General features: G+C 44.7%; 2 protein-coding genes across 2 annotated transcripts; one reads left to right on the forward strand and one right to left on the reverse strand.

Moving 5' to 3' along the window:
• Positions 1-4,293: 4,293 nt before the first annotated feature.
• On the reverse strand, positions 4,294-4,863 carry LOC124695776 (putative ripening-related protein 5). The gene has a single exon (XM_047228592.1). It carries the CDS (start codon positions 4,861-4,863, stop codon positions 4,294-4,296), a length of 570 nt encoding a protein of 189 aa, XP_047084548.1.
• A 2,622-nt stretch (positions 4,864-7,485) lies between these two features.
• LOC124695777 (F-box protein At5g07610-like) lies at positions 7,486-8,753 on the forward strand. Its single transcript, XM_047228593.1, has 2 exons — positions 7,486-7,551; positions 7,638-8,753. Exons 1-2 carry the CDS (start codon positions 7,486-7,488, stop codon positions 8,751-8,753), a joined length of 1,182 nt encoding a protein of 393 aa, XP_047084549.1.
• Positions 8,754-9,711: the final 958 nt, after the last annotated feature.

Raw genomic sequence — 9,711 nt, forward strand, 5'->3', positions numbered from 1 at the left:
GACTCTCCGCAGGAACCCTAGATCCGGGCGCTTATATAAGCCGGATCCCGGGAGCCCTGAGGAGAGATCTCGAGCTAGAAGCGAGACAATCACAACTCATTGTAACAACGCGAAAGCGTCCAGATAATTCCAGACAAGCAGCAGTAGGCCCTGTCATCGTGCAGGTGTTCCGAAGCTGGGTAAATCGCGTACCACCGTCCCGAGAGCACTCCGCCCTATGGCCCCTACTTCTTCTCCCCCTCGTGAGGATCCCTCCTCCGGGGTACCGTCGATTAGGCAACGACAAGCTCAGTGAGAATATCCTCTAACCTTTTCCTACTGTTATCATCTAAAGGCTGGGTTTCAGCAGAAATATCTAAGGAATCATATTCCTCCATAAGATTTTTTTGTGCTTCCTAATATCAGCTTCTAAATTAGCACTCCACCCCCTAGCTAATTTCCTAAAATACTTACACTTATCATGCCAACTATCAATTGCAGATTTATTACCCCTGTCCAAACTCCAAGCTTTAATCACTAAATCCTTAAAGTCAGGCCTAGATAGCCACCATTTCTCAAACTTAAAACCACTTTTCTTTGGAACCTGGCTACAGCCAGAGTCCCAAATGATGGGGGTATGATCACTTCCTATTCTAGGTAAAGCTCTGGCATGAGCTAAAGGGAAAATTTCTTCAAACTCAGTTGTACAGAAAATCCTGTCAATTCTACTCATGATCAAATTTTCCTGATTATTGGCCCAAGTAAAAGCTCTACCAGTTAGCCCAATCTCTACCAGAGCCCAGATATCTATCCATGCATTGAATTTATCTGCCCATCTATGATCAATAGTACCATTACTTTTATCTGACTGGGATCTAACAAGATTGAAATCACCACCAATAATGGCAGGACCTTCCCAATGAAGAAAGAGCTCATGAAGTTCAGATATAAAGGCATCCTTTTTTTCTTCATAAGGAGAACCATAAACAGTGGTAATTCTAACAGTTATATCATTTATCTTGTTCCTAACAATGACACTAACAGAAAAGTTTCTAACATCCCAAGCTACAATGTCAAAAAGATCAAGATTTAAGCCCACTAAAATCCCTCCTGCAGATCCAAGTGCAGGAAGATGATTCCAAGCAAAGTTTCTATTCCCTAACACACATTTGAGAAAGGAATTGCTAAATTGTTGTTTTTTTGTTTCTTGAAAGCCAATGTAGTCTAGTTGTAGAGGAACAAGGTTTTCATCTATATACCTCTGTCTACCCAGGGCTTGAATCCCTCTACCATTCCAGAAACCACACTTCATCTAAATGACTTCCTGGGGGTGCTTGCCCCGTTTTTTCCTAGTCACATGAACCCACACATTCTCACCTCTATCATCAAACTCATGATCTGTATTATACTGATCAGGAGTTCTTGGACACTCAGCACTTGACAACACATCTACATCTATCATAGAATCTAGAATCTCATCAGAAGGAACCAACTGAATTTTAGGTATACCTAAACTATCAGATTCCATTGTAACATCTACTGCATCAGTATCAACATGGATCCCTATTTTCCTAGCCATATCACCTAACTCTTCTACTTGCAGATCATGGAAAGGATTGGATCTGATTATACATGACATTTTTGAAGCAGCTCCAAGAGTATTCTTCCTCTCCTTCAACTCCATAGCTTTATCCATCACATTTTTTGATCTGTCAATCATGTCACTCTGTCTACTAGGTTGCACAGGGCCCCAAGACTTCTTTTGTTTCTTCCCAGCACCTTGATCTTCTCTATCTTTCATCAGATCATGAAAAGCTGGCATGATGTCTTCAGGCAGACTGAGCTGTTCTATAGCAGCTTCTTCCATCCTATCAGCAAAAGATAGACCATCCTCATTCCAGAAGCTTGTAACTTCAGATCTCACACTGTCATCAGCATTGTTGGAAGTATCCCAGATGAATTGTCCATCAGTTCCAATAGCACCTTTCTCCATCAGCAGCTTGTATACCTCACAGCCAGGAATCACTTCATCAGATGTGTCAGCAGCTAGCATAGCAATCTGTCTCCCATGGTTTGCAGTTCTAGTTTCCACCTGATGATTAGAACCACCACTGGATTGAGAGTTTGTGGTGTTTCTATTTGCCTCAGATCTCCCATCAGTGTCCATTCCACTGTTTCCATTCCAGTCCCTCCACCTATATTGCCATTATCTTGTCCAGTAGGCAGGTCTCTCTGAGCCCCAGCTACATTTGGCAACTCAGCAGTGAACTGTAGTTGGAAGAGCTTCCCATGGAAATTAAAGAGCCTACCAGCTGGGATTCTGTTGGGATCTCTGCAAAGAATTTCCACCCTAACTACCTCAACACAGTTCTTGAAGATGCTTTGCCAATCCACCTTTTTCAACAGACCACACACAGATACAGCTTGGTCAATAATGTTCCATTCACACCATGGAGGCAGCAGTCCCCTTATCTGAATCCAAGTTTCTGCCAAAGTCTCCACAGGTTCTGGGTCATCAAACCACTTAGTAACTGAGACAGTGACCCCTTCTTTTGCCAGTCCAAACCTGGGGTACCCAATCACTTGCTCCACAGGGATATGTGGTGGGAATTTCACCAGGTAAGACCAATCTCCAAGTTCCCTAATCTGCCAGGGCCAATTTGTCTTATAGATGTTTGAGAATTCTCTTCCAAGGTCTTCCCTGCCAATCTCACCATCCTCAATAGTCACCACTCCACAGTTCCTTGTAGAGCTGATGGGATTGACACTTACTTCAGGAGCTTCAATGTGATAAAAGCCAAGACCATTAGCAGAACTTCCTATATATCTAGCAATCTGATGAGGTCTCTTGAGCACTGGGCAGTCATCCACAGCATGATTACTGGCTTTGCAGATGAAACAACAGGCCCCTTTGGAGCAAGCAGCTTTCAGATGCCCTGGTTCTTCACACCCTTCACAGATGGTGTCTGCATAATTCAGAGAATTAGAGCCAGAAGACTCTGCTTGAGCTGGACCTTTCTTCTTCTGCTGGAACCTTCCTTGTTGATTCTTGTTTCTCCCACCATAATCTCCAGAAGCTTGTTGACCCTGACCACCATTCTGTTGCGGGTTCACCCACTGGTTTTGTTGCATGCCAAAAGGCTGTTGAGGATATGGAGGAAAGGGACCTCCAAACCAAGGTGGAGGCATAGCACCAGGCATGAATCCATAAGGAGCTTGAGGTGGGAAGGGGTAACCTTGCATCTGGGTGAAATCTGGTTGGAATTGCTGATTCTGCTGCTGCTGTCGATCCCCTCTACCATTATTACCACGGCCACGACCTCTCCCACGATCCGCCATGATCAGAAGCTCCTCCTGCTCGAAGTCCTCAACACCCAGCACCACCAAACCAGGACGATCAGGAGGGAGTGGTGGCGGCGGTCTGAAGGGGGAGAGGTGAACCCTAGAATCCCCCCTTTTTGTACAAGGACGGCGCTGCCCTGGAGGTGGTTTGGTGAGATTCGGAGGAATATGCCACAGCTGTCTGTAGAAGCTTTCCACCTCATCTCTCTCACAACAAAAGGAACTCCAAAAGTAATCTATTCCTTCTTCGCTTGGACTTTTGTCAACGGCTAAACGCCCAGACTCAGAAATGCTATCAAAATTCCCAAAAGCTTGTTCATGAGGCCGAAGCCTCAGTCCTCCTTCTTCTCTGCCACCAGCACTTGCAAAGTCTTCTCCATTAGCAAGGCTTGATGACTGAGAACCAGCAACGAGGTTGCCGCAATGCGATCCCTGCGCGAACCCCCATCTTCTGCTCTGATCGGATCCCACATTGGCGGCATTTGGCAATTTGCCTCTACCATTGCCATGGACACCTGGGACAGAGGATGCCTGGGGCGACCTGGCTGCCCATCCCGCCTGATCCGTTGACGCGAGGCTCAACTTCTTTAATTGTTGCTGTCTATGAAAAGATTTTCGAGATTGCGCCTTGTCACAAGATGTCTTGATATTTTACACCCTGCATAGAGTCACTAATTCCAGTTTAAGATAAAGGCATTGGAAGTTTGGGGTTTGTCCATGCATTGCAAAGTACGGAGTAGTTCAATAGATTCTCTGGTGAACGTACTTCCCAAAATCAGCGAGAGACATGGTATCTGTGTAATCCCTCTTTTCTGATAACGTACTAGAAGTCCCTCTAAGTTATTCAATGGAAATTATATACTAAAGCGAAATCATATTTACATGGACAATGTATCTTCCTGCAGTAACTCTGTACATTATTTTACATCTCGTGCTGACTGCTCTTGTTTGCCTGCTCTGCAGCTCTCCTGTTTAATCCTCTGACCAGGTGATATCTTCCATACCGACGTTCTGGTCGAGCCCCAGGGCGTTCCACACAGCTGGCGAGGCGTCGACGATGTTGTTGGCGCATGGCGGTTCGTAGTTGTGCTCGTCATCACAACCATAGACAGAGTCGCACTCGTCCACCACCTTAGCGTACACGGAGTTGCCGTTGGCGGTGATCTTGATGCGGTGGCCGCAGCGTGCCATGTTCTTGAACCAACCGGTGGAGAGCGCGATGACTAGCTCCTTGTCGCTGTGGTAGGATTTGTCACACTCCGACGGACCACCACCATCCTTGCCCTTCTTAAAGCTGTTGAGTGTAAGGACGGCCTTGGTGGTCGAGGTGACCGGCGGCGAGCAGTGGTACTGTGGGTATCTCTTACCGTCCTCACAGCTGTCCGGGTCATTACTCTTCTCGCAGTGGCCAGACTTGCCTGGGAGATAGCCGCTGGCGCGGCAGACGCCGAGGCCGGGGCGAAGTGAGGAGGCGATGTGAGACATGGAGAGCGTGACCAGGAGGAAGACGGCCATGGTGGCTAGAGCTCTGATGGTGGCCATTTTAGCTCCCCTTAGAGCTTCTCACTCTGTTACTGACTCCTGATGAGTTTGGCTTTGTTGCTTGCCTGCCTTTGGAATTATTGTGTGCACATCGTTTTTGTAGTAGCCTTGCCGTACTAGGTATGAATATTGTATTGTTAGGTTGTTTCGTACGGCAGTTCGTCAGATTGACTAGTGAATTGTGGACGTGTTAACGTACCGTGCGGTCTCAAATGGGATTGTGATTACTGTTCCAAATGGTTATCTTGTTACATAACCTGCTAGACGGGCCAAACACGTTTACTTGTTAATTTGGTTATCTTGTCTATCAACTGGCCTGCCACGATGTAGATCATCTGATACGTCAACAAGTGCATATACTTGTTTGTACAGTCTTTGATCTCAAACACAGAAATGCACTTTACACACAAAATCTCCATCACTATATGTTCAACATGTTACCAGAATTAGAACTTTAATCTACGCCTTTGTACGGCTAGATTTCTCTACTACTCAACATTCTTTGCGGCTCCAGAAGGAAAGGGGAAAAAAGGCAGAGTCCAGACCAGGCAATGTGAAAACCTTTAGGATAGTGTGGCCAAATGAAAATATAATACTCCATCCATCCGAGAAAATATATTTTAGATTTGTCAAAATTTGAATGTATGTAATCAGTGTATATATAATTAACTTTAGACTAAATTAAAACATCCTTTCTACTTTCTTTATTCTATGAAGGTTGTCTCAGATTAATCGAAATTTAGATGTATCTAGATGCTATTTAGTATCTAGATACATTCAAATTTTAATAAATTTTAGATAACCTTTATAGGATGGAGAGAGTAGAATGGATGAAATAATAAGTATGAAACTAAGGGAAGAAATAAGTGGCCGGAACAAAGGGATTTTCCACCAATAGAGATTAATGGGAAGGAAGTAGTGGCTGCATTTGTTGGATCACGTGAATTGTGTGCTAACCTCTTTCGAAGCATTGCTATTGAAATTGTAGAACCCTAGAATTATGTGTTTATTGCTTGGACCCTCGGGTATATATAGAGGTACAAGAGGAGGAGATAGATTTGTAGTACAAGATGATGACTCCTAGTCTTACGTATACACCCATACATATTATACTTCTAACATCTCCTCAGTCGTAGCGGGAGTGAAGCGGACGCTTGCGATTGGATTTGAAGTCTCGCGCTCCCGTCGCTTCTCCTCCTTGTCATCATCAGCGTCCCGTCCCCTTCTGGTTCCTTCTCTTTCCTCCCGCAGTCACGACAGGAGTGTCGTGGGCGCATGTGACGACGCGGACGCTGTTGACTGGAGTTCTTAAGTTGTCGTAGACGTGTTCTTGATGTCGATGTCAAGGTAGCCGATCGTGATGTAGGTGTGGTCGATGTCGTAGTCGTTGTATATGGTGTAGCCATATTCGCCGAAGACGCAAAAAAATTGCGCGTTTTTTCCGTGGATTTTAGGTTTTGTGCGGCGAATCACACGAAGCTGCTGGCCGGGGCCGTAGTCAGCTCGTGCGATCCACCGCACCGAACCTGCCACGCGAAAACGTTGCAGATCGGATCTTGCCTCCTCCGCGCGTGGTGATGATGGCCCTGCCGTGCTATTGAAATTGTAGAACCCTAGAATTGTGTGTTTATTGCTTGGATCATCGTGGAGTATATATAGAGGTACAAGGGGGGAGATAGATTTGTAGTACAAGATGATAACTTCTAGTCTTAGTATACACCCCTACATATTATACTTCTAACAATTGCAAGTTGATCATGATTGCTAAATGGCTGTATTTAAAATGGTTACGGCTGCTGCTTTATGGAGTGTGTATAAGTTCAGAAACGATATTCAGTTTCAAAAGGTTAAATTCATTGTGGTATAATGGTATGCTTGGGTTGCGCTTGTGTGGGTGAAAAGAGATGGCAAACCAGAAATCCAACTCGGCTCTCGAGAGCATATGCTCATGCATTTGGAAAATAGTTCAATGAATGTTTAAAAGTATGAAAGAAATAGACTCATACATGTTTTCCTTGGTCGTCTGCAACTATTAATGGAGAAAACACAAATATTGTGATATGCGCTAAAAAGGAAAATTAAGTGCCATATTCATTGCTTATTTAGAGCACTGAACTTGTTCTTTTAACGGAGATTTTTTTATGCAAATTTGCATGAATACAGACCATAGTAACAAATACTCTCTCCGTTCTTATTTAATTGACTTTGATTACAACCGCAGCTAGTTCATTTGCTTCATATCCATGCGTCGATTAAATCCGTACAGAGGTAGTACAAGTAAACAAAATTTTATAGAAATTAATTTTATGTTAATTTATTTTGAATTTATTGTTATCCCAGGAGCATATGCCCATAGGACTATAGGAGTCAAAACTCTACTCCCACTACAAACTGGATAATTTGTCCTTTTTTTACCTGATAATTTGTTTCCTTTGAATGGATGAAATAGAGGAGTTGCCCTTTTTTGCTCTAAGATATTTTTGCCGAGCTTCGGTCAAATCAGGATCCACTTTTTGGGCAACGCCTCACGCCCAACGGAAGCCGCCACTGATAATCCGTCGTCTCCTGTCTCCCCCGACTCCTCCACGACAGTCCCACTACTCCACTACATGGCGTAGTTCCATGGCCGGCGCCGGCGAATGCCCAACCACATTGAGCCTTCTGCGGCCACCAGAGAGCCCACAAGTGGTACGCTTGATGCCTTTATTTCCCTGATTATCTTCCACTTCCTTTTTCGCTCCACGGATCTGTAATATCTGTCATGTATTCCTCAGATTGGCCAGCCTCCACGGATGGATCACTACAACAAGATGGGCAGCTCCCTTGCCGACCTCACGGACGACCTCCTCGTGGAGATTTTCTCCCGTCTCCCGGTCAAATCCGTCTGCCGTTCCAAGTGCGTCTCTCGGTACTGGCACGGCCTCATCAGCCACCGCGCCCACCGCAAGAAGCTCCCACAGACTCTCTCCGGCTTCTTCAGCCGCCACATTAGCCAGGGCGACGGCCCCCGTTTCGACAGTACCTTGGGAGGACAGGAGCGGCATGTTTCTGACCCATCATTGTCCTTCTTGCCCGGCTATAGGACTGTTAGGCCCGTAGACTGCTGCAATGGCCTCCTCCTATGCCTCTGTTCCAAGGATAGCACCAGCAATGAACGCAATTACGTGGTGTGCAACCCAGCTACAGAGAAATGGCTAATCTTGCCTGATTCCGGCCGCCACAACGAGGTCTTTGCAAGACGTTTGTGCTTCGATCCGGCCATCTCATCCCGCTTCCATGTCTTCTCCATTCTAGAGGATGTGGATGATTGCATCACTGACGTGGAGATATACTCGTCGGAAGCAGGTGAGTGGAGTCACAAGGAGAATGGTTGGTCCCAAGAAATTATGTTGTACGACAGAAGCGTCTTTCTCAATGGCATGCTGTATTTCAAATCCTATGATTCGGCGGTAGTTACCGTGGACAAGGAGGGGAAGACATGGAAGACCATTCCTTTGCTGGAAACTATGGCTGTTGAGATCTCTCTTGTCTCAAATGAAGCTCTAATTGGCCAATCTCAGGGCCGCTTGCATTATGTGAATGCTAGGGACAGAGATGCCTCCACACTATCAGTCTGGATCCTAGACAGCCATCACAGCGGTAAATGGATCTTCAAGTACAATATCAGCACTTCCAAGCTTTTCGGACATAAGGGATTCAGGCTTTCACGAAACTATAGTTTGATTGCAATTCATCCGGACTGCAACCTGATTTTCATTATTTTGAATGGTGAGAATTTGCTACTGTCGTATGACATGGATCGCGGGAAAGTTCGTGTTATCCACAATCTCAAAGATCCTTTTGATGAGCGATACAATCCATATCTTCCATATGTTCCCTTGTTCACATAGACAGAGTCATTGACTAATCATCAATGCTACTCGCAGAGTAAAGACCACAGAAATCATGCATACTGGTGTCTTTGCAATAGGACTCTTGGGTTGTGACTTGTGAGTTGTGAACAGATTAAACAATAGAGCAGCAGATTAGGTTAATCTTTTATTTTTATTTTTCTTGTGCTTCTCATGCATATCTGCTTTTTTTTTGTAGCAAATTTTAGTCATCATGTAACTTGACTTTATTGAAATAAACGATTCAGTCAATTCCATTTGGGTATGACTAATTATGTATGCTGACACTTAGTAGCTGCACTTTAAACTTATAAGGTTCCTACTGATTGGGTTACTGAATGCTCTCCTGTTATGTCATACTCATTACTCAAACATGCATTCATATTCTCCATTTCATAACACATTCTACTAATGTGAAAAGTTATGAAACATGTTCACTTGTGGATATTGCATCAAATGGTACTCACTAGGAATTTGTAAACCGCAATGGTACATATTATAGAAGGTGTTTGCTCCAGTACAACCCCCTCCCCCGAAACTCAGATAAACTCGAACACAAAGACGACTGAGATTGCTCTATACCCCTCCGCAATTAAGGGCATGATGTCCTTTTAAAAAACTAAACGGGTATACTTAGCCCGTACAAAACCCGAATGACTGCAGTATACGGTATATCTATACTTGGATACGAAATCGCTTCACACACGATAATTCATGCCTCGTCTTATGATGTTTTCTCCACGGCTTCACCTTATGATAGTTATGGCTCTATGCTAATTTATCCTCTCACCCGTGATCAAGTGAAGCCCAAACCTACCATCTACCGACTCCGATCAACCTTGATTTTGGTCTTGTGGCTGGCATCGCTTGGGAGAACATGGGACTGGAGGAAGATTGCATGCCATCCATGGCATCATCGTTCTTCCAGCGATCGGCTGTTGCTCTGCATGCTGGTGCC

Source organism: Lolium rigidum, chromosome 3 (genome assembly GCF_022539505.1).
Source record: "Lolium rigidum isolate FL_2022 chromosome 3, APGP_CSIRO_Lrig_0.1, whole genome shotgun sequence".
Lineage (NCBI taxonomy): Eukaryota > Viridiplantae > Streptophyta > Magnoliopsida > Poales > Poaceae > Lolium > Lolium rigidum.